The 7,803-nt window shown below is 36.1% G+C and overlaps 1 protein-coding gene across 1 annotated transcript; it reads right to left on the bottom strand.

Annotated features, from left to right (window-relative positions):
* Window positions 1-1,165: 1,165 nt before the first annotated feature.
* Window positions 1,166-7,724, bottom strand: LOC109858764 (HMG box transcription factor BBX). The gene is given in 8 exon segments (XM_020436346.1): window positions 1,166-2,742; window positions 3,039-3,364; window positions 3,448-3,552; window positions 3,632-3,754; window positions 3,840-4,018; window positions 4,118-4,504; window positions 4,693-4,893; window positions 7,387-7,724. Coding segments are annotated over 8 exon segments (1,437 nt in total). The 5' UTR covers window positions 7,414-7,724; the 3' UTR covers window positions 1,166-2,653.
* Between the last annotated feature and the right edge of the window lie 79 nt (window positions 7,725-7,803).

Genomic DNA, 7,803 nt, shown 5'->3' with positions numbered 1-7,803 from the left:
TCAGTTCGCGATCCACGTCTGCATCTAACTGTAGGTAAGCCTTAAACTAGCCAACTTCGCGCATGCGCGTTATTGCTGGCTTCACTGACATCAAAGGTGCCGACAGGGAGTTGCGCTACTGTATATACTGTGGCCCAACCTTGTTGATAAATATAAATGTTTAGGGTGATTTGGCGTTTTAACAATTAAGTTGGCTATCATGGAGATTTTTCCTACAGATGTTTTTAGATTGGCACAATGAGTATTTTTTTGGCAAACATGTCAAAATTGCGTTTAAATGTAATTAACTAGAAGCAATGTCGTCATTTTTTATTAATTTTAATCGAGTCGATTATTCCGTTAGAGTTAAACAATCATGTCGGTTGATCAACTGAAAGTAACCAATCATAATTGACGCTCTGTCACAAAGATAAGGCTGGTTCTTAGATTTAATTCTAAAAAAACTGCACAAATACGAAATACGAAGATATGTAGCGTGCGCAGTATTTATTTCCGCTCTTTTGGAAAAAAAGATATCTTAAAAAAGTTCATATAGGTAACGAAAAATAAATGACAACTAAAAAGTTCAGAATTTAAAATGCACACGTATTACATCAAAATATTATATATCTTTATTATTCATATAAATGGTATACAATATGTACACATATATAGAGACTCGTGTAAATTACATACATTCTTTTAAAGCTAAGGTACATAGATGTTTTGTGCAGTAAAATTCGAAACTTTTTCCCCTGATTTCGTTAATAATGCGATCTTTATACATTGGCCCAATTGTAAAATTCTGTACCAGCACAGTTGCACATTGCACACACAATAGGTACAAATGTAAAAGTTAAAATGCGATCAGAAGAGTGAAATGAATCGAAAATATATTGTTGGTCGGTTATTTAATCACTATGTTTTCATATATCTTCAAGGCACATTTGAAATATAATCAGTACATTCCTTTGCAAACTACAGAGAAACCTATTAACCTTCGATCTTTTTTTTGTTTTATAAACAATATGTATGTCCACGAAGGTAAATATTAATCAAATAAATTTTATATCATATATATATATATATATATATGTATATACATTTAAAGAAAGAAAATAAAAGAGAAAATAAAGTTTTGCATATCTCTCTCTTTGTAGAGAGAAAAGGAAAAAACAAATAAAAAGATATTATTATATATAGAAAAATATAAAATATTAAAAACTCCTTTAGTCTCGCGCGCAAAATCACAGACAAATCTCTTACTTTCTCAAACAGAGCACAAAGTCGCACACATATCCTTGTGATCTTAACCGCTAGATATACAATAATAGATATATATAATTGATATAAATATTATAAATATACACATTCACATATATATGTAGTCTTATCACTCTATTACATGCATATACGGATATACATGTATTACAATATAAAGATATATTCATGCGTATTCGTGTACATACGTGAAAATTTATACATGTTTAAATCTTACGCGTCTATTCGTATGCATGTACAACATATATAAATAATAGTGGTCTCGCGTATATATGTATGTATATCCACTTCATTTTGATTATACCCTTTTTTTGATGTTCACGCTGTATCGTGTGAAGGATATTCCATATTATCTTTCGTATTCTTATCAATAATACTGCACCTATACCTATGTACATCAAACGCCGATAGAATATAAAGTCAATGTTTTCGTGTCTATACATTATACATTATCGAAAACTTTGAGTTCTCTTCAAGTATTACGATTCGCGACGAAGCGTTCATCTAGTGCAATCGTAACTTAAATTACAAAAATTGTCTTATTTTTTCTTCGTATAAAATAAAACCAACAAATTACGAAAGAATAAAAAATAAAACTCTTTATATAAATCTTCTATATAAAAAACTAATATATAAATCGTTCCGTGTTTATATACTTTGTTTGACTCAATGTTTTTCATACTAGTCAGACTTCACAGCTTCACGTTATCTAATCAGATTTATTGTTGGCTTTTATCATGATTCTATGAACATTCTCACAAAAGCTCTAGATTTGGCGTATAAAGAAGAAGAAACTAACTAAAAGTTAAAATTACTTTTGCAATCTTAATATAACATACAATAAAATTTACTGTTTGCATTAACATAAGTGATTATCTTGTACTAGATAAATTAACTCTGTTTTATATGTACAAACTAACCGTGGGATCAACGTGAATAAAATTATATGCATTTTGTAAACATAATTGAAAAAACGACTATTTACGAAACATACTTTTATAGAATAAAGATAAAAAGATCTTTTTATCTCGCTACCTTACGAGTAAAAAATTTTTACTTTGAATAAAAACACACTGTCCTCATATACCTACTATCTGTGAATAATGGAATAGTCTACAGTCAAAACAGCAGTCGTAATATTAATATCCGTAATAATATATAAAGAGTAATAATATAATATATATATATATATAAATATATATCAATAATAAGAATTGTTATCGATACTGAGAAGTATCATTTATAACAGCACTTGGAGAAGTATGTTTGGATGTATATAATTCCGAATAGGAAAAATATAATTGTGTGGAAAAAACGTAATAAAGTTTTGGTTTTTGTAGTGCGATCTTCTGTAGCGTAGTTTGCTATCGACTCTTATTGATGAATAATATTATTAAGCGTTATTTTTGGTAAGTTTTGTTCTGTTAGCGGCAACCGTTGCGAGACACGCTAGAGCTTCAAGATCCGGAGATGCGCACCAAGCTATTTTTTATGTGTAACATTAATTAAAATGTGATATGAACAGATATATTTTATTATCGTATATAACGGATATATTTTATCACGTTATATAACGGATATATTTTATCATATTATAGTGTTAAAAAAATCATAATATTAAATTTTGAGATTTTTAAAGAAGAAAATATTGTAGAAATACATTTTATGAAATGGAGTTATAAGTTTAAATTGAAATTAAAGATCTTTTTTGTCGAATGTATTAAAGCACATGTTATATGACTTTTATTTAAATTTGTTAGAAGAAAATATATACTTACATTTATTTGGTTGTTGATCCTCAGAATGTTTAGCGGAATTTATTGCTCCAGTATTCCGTGTGATATTTTGCTTGCGTGCTTTTCGTTTCTGGCTCCCAACCAGATGGGCTTTCTCTGATTCCTCTAAACTCTCACTTGTGTTCGCTCTTCGATTCTGGCCATTTATCTGATTATTAGTTGGATTATTTTGATATTTTTTGTTTGTCGATGAGTTGAATTTTTGAAGAATTTTCTTTTTTTTCGTACGTTGCTGTTTTTTCTTTTCTTGAAACTCCTCTAAACTTAAAGATGGCAAGGCTTCGATCTTTTTTTCCAAATTAAAGTCTCTGAAGAAATTATTCATTATTGTTAAAGTATTTTTCTAAAATTAAAATATTAAAATCAAAAAAGTCATATGCGGAATACGTACTCGGCTCGAAATCTTTTACGTGTCCAAGATCCATAATCCGTCTGATTTTCAGCTTCTTCAGTTTCTGTGTCTTCAGGTTTGGAAGCCTCTATGTTTCCTTCAGCGCTAATTTTTGACATATAAAAGAAATATTAACATATGTTCAAAATATAGAATCTGATAAAATAGAAGAAGTAGAGATCACCTTTCTACCAGATGTTCTAGTTCTCCACGAGAACTATTTCCTCCTTCACTGCTCAAGGAATCTGTTTTTTCACTGATGTTTGAAGAAATGGAATTTCTCCTTTCATTTGAACGTTCTTCAAGTCTAGAACAACAAAAAGTAGATCTTTAGTGCAAAAATTATACAGGCTTACGATTTATAGTACGACAAAATTATAATTCTTTATTACCCATGACTTCCAGTTGTTCGTTTCCGTTTGCCTTGTTGACTAGATGGGCCAATATTCTTCATCTGTTCAGCAAGGAATTTCTGATAACGTAAACCTTTACATGTTCTTTCTCCACGAAAATTGTTTTCCTCTGGTTGCGTCACAAATGGATTTATTGCATGTTTTTCATCTTCTATTATCTAAAACAAAAATGTCACAAACAAAACTGAGATAATATTGTATGAGTCAATTTAAAAACATCACATGCCTATATTATCACATAATTGATCAATTCTTACCGTTTCGTGTTGTTCGTTGTTATTGGATTCAGCTGTTTTTCTTTTCTTTTCGCCAAAGAGATCTGCTTTGCAATCCTTCTTCTGATTTTCATTTTGGAAAGGTAATTCTGTGTATCGTTTTTTCGGTGGTTTTGGAACGGCGTCACTTTCCGTCGCAATACCATTAACTGCCTGTTCGTCAGGTATCTCTGTTTTCTGAGGAGTAAAAAGAGAACTCAGCCCGCCAATCTGCGATTCGTCCGCTAGTTTGCCTGGTTGAATTGATTGTCCGTCTCGTCTATCTGACTTTGTACAATCGGAAGACTCATATTCAGGTAAAGTGCGCAATGGACACGCGGGTAGTTTGTACCACTTGTCAGGCATTACATTTAGAAATGCATCTTTCTACTGAAAGAATAATTGTCCCACGTTATCTCAATTTCTCTTGAAAATTCCTTAACAAAGGAATCATAGTATGAGGATGTACAAACATACAATAAATGTTGAATGTAACGATATTTCATCTTTAACAGTGTAAGATTATCTATTTACTCAACAACTGATCACTATAATTCTTCTGTTGTAATTATATTTACCTCCTGTGCAAGATTTATGTAGGAACGTTTTTGATCAGGCTGAAGAGTTGCCCACCATTCACCCAAGACCCTCGTGACTGCTCTATTTTCTAAGTGTGGAAAACCTGATCGCACCGAGCCCCGATGTCTTTTACAAAATATCAGAAATGCATTCATGGGACGTCTTGCATGATGAGCTGGTTCCCGTGCTTCACTCGCTTCCTACATATTTGCAAAACAATTTCTCATATAATACATTTAATTATAATTCTACAATCAAGTAAATTACAGAAATATATGAGAGAAAAGAGAGAAAGAATTAATAATAGAGAGAAGAAACATAATAATTCTGTTTCCTTTAAAGTGGGTGTGGTTTAACATATTTTATCTATGAGTGCAATGCTATAATCAGAACAAATGACTACATAAATTTCATCAGTCTTAATCATTTTTTAGCATATCTAACTATTCATATTTATGATTTTATAATTACTGTAATTAACATTTCATTTAACAACAAAGTCAAATGTTTGTGTGTGTGTCTTATCTTCAGTTCAAGAATGTTTTAAACACACAAAATTATTTGGCATCACGTATCTCTTGCTCTCCGATTGCAATAATATGTACGTATTGTGTATCAATTTTAATTTAATCTCAATTGATAAATAATTTCTGATGACATGAAATTGTATAGGATGCTATTTTCGTAAGCGCGATCCAGAATATTCCAGGTAACAAGTTTTCTACGAGAAACAGGCTACAAAAATGTTTTCTTCTCCTTCTCTCTCCCTTCTTCTCCCTCTCTTTCTCTCTCTCCCCTGTATTAGGAAATATTCTCGGCGTGTATTATCATCAAGTTTTACATCATAGCCGTAAGTAGCCATGTTGTTGTATTGGTGAAACCTTAAAGTGACACACAGGCTGTCAGTATCTGAGGTCGCATATCGCTTGTTTAAACTTTTACACTCGACATTGATCCACATCTATAATTTGGCCGATCGACTCGGTCCGACGAGGAAGAGGAGGAGGGGGGAAAAATAAACTCAAGGATCTAAGAGAACCAGATTTCGATTCCCGATCGCCGTCGTGCGATTAAAATAAATGAGAAAGTTCGTCACGCGTGAAAGAAAAACTAGTCCTGAGACATATACAAAATGGATCATGCATATGTGCAACAATTGCGACATATGTCTCAACATGTTTACGAAACGAAAAAGAGAATCCACAAATCCGACGAACGTATTTTCGTGTCGCGAAAATCGTTGGAGAAAATTCCGCATGCCTTGAAACCGACAAACAAGCAGCTCTCATGCAAATCATCCGCACGTTCACGCTCGCGCTTATCCGCAATGACACGATGTTTTTTGACAGGGAATGTGTTCGCGTTTGCGAATGATGTAGCGTGCGGCAATTAACAATGCCCGACGAAACACGAAGATCGCTCGTACGTTTCGTGTAAGCGCAATCGATTCGTCGTCGCAAAGTTTAAAAAAAAAAAACGCTTCGATGCTTATCGATAAGCAAGAGACACAAAGCCTGATAGAAGAGACAACGGAGTTCCCCCCGATTATCAAACGTGACTTCCGTGAGACAAAAAAAAGAGATCCGGTATATGGCAGTTAAAAGTTAATTAATTACAACTCGAGCGATTGATTTATTCAAAACGAGAACTGTTTTTCGTCGATATTTCCGCATATCAACGCAATAGATTTATCGTCGAGATTTCCCGATGAGACATCTCGCATTTGGGAACGTGTACAACGCCGGGAAACGGCGTCGAGAAGAGAACGGTCGCATATGTTGTTTTCCGCGAAGACTGCGTCGAAAAGAAATAAATGACAAAATCGCTTTAATAAGCATCGAGAATGTTCCCCCCCTCCTAGAAAAGCTCGTTTCTTCTTTGTGCCATAGATCATTCGCGTAAACGTGCACGGTAGAAATTCTCTCTCGAGCGAAAACGCACAAGGAAGAAGGCAAGGAAAAAAGGGACGGCGGAGACAGACAGACAGACAGATAGAAAACCCGTTCGACGAGAATTCGTAGCGCTGTCATAACGTCGTTGCGTTGAATGTAACATTGCACAGCGCTGCTTTGATTGCATCGTCAGCAAAGTTTTGCGGGGGGGTGTCCCCGCTGCATGACCGCGGTTAAAGAAAAAAAGAAAAAATTAAAGACGAACGGAGAATGGACCCGTGGATTTCGAGCGCACTCACATCGTCACCGTGATCGTCGTGCATTTTCGTGCCTGTCACACAACGTCGCACCCGCACACCACCGTAGTCCAACACTGACAGCTGCTCGGCTGACCGATGTAAATACGACGACCGACTGCGCGATCTTTGAATGAAGACGGACGATTATCCGGGAATGCGGTGCGCGCGGGGAATGTCCGCGCACCTACTCGCTTTATCCCGGAACGATCGTGCGCCGTTCACACCGCCGACCTGACGAATCGCCGATGATCGCGATCCCTTGTCCGTTTGTGCGTCGTCGTCAGACGTATCATGTGCGTGCACGCACGGAAACTACGTGTGATCAGACGTGATTTTTTTGACACAAAAGCGACACGCCGCACACGCACGTTTCACTCTAAAGAATCAACGAGGAACAAGCGCTCGGCGCCCGGTATCGCCCGTCGACGTTTATCCGCACGTCGTTCCCGTCGACGGAAAATTAATCCGCGCTGCGGATTCCTCGCAGCTCGCTCGCACTCACCTTACGTTGTTGCTCGCTGGCAGCCATTTCTGATTTCACTTGACAATTCACTCAACAGAGCATAATACAAGCGCAGATAAAGACTGCGCTCTGTACTGGCGCTCCACGCCGTTTGATTCGCTTGCTCGCTCGCTCTTGTGTTGCTCTTTCCGTCTCGCTCCTACGTTTGAGACTCGTCTCGTTCCGTCCTTTTTTTGCGTCTGCTCTCGGCCCCTTTCGTCTCGGTTTTCGTCTCGCTTACACCAACGCGCACGCTTGACACACGGGACCTCACGGCCCACGTGAGAGAAAATTCTCGTAGAATACCGTGTGACGTCCGTTCGCTCTCTCGCTTCTCCCTGCGTTCGCTCTCGTGATTTCTCACTCGCTCGATAGCTCGTTTCGTTCGCTTCCTGCAAAGCATCCGGAAACACCGAC

This window comes from Pseudomyrmex gracilis, unplaced genomic scaffold, assembly GCF_002006095.1.
Source record: "Pseudomyrmex gracilis isolate BER0280 unplaced genomic scaffold, ASM200609v1 scaffold_223, whole genome shotgun sequence".
Taxonomy (NCBI): Eukaryota; Metazoa; Arthropoda; class Insecta; order Hymenoptera; family Formicidae; genus Pseudomyrmex; species Pseudomyrmex gracilis.
This window is presented reverse-complemented; position numbering and strand designations above follow the sequence as displayed.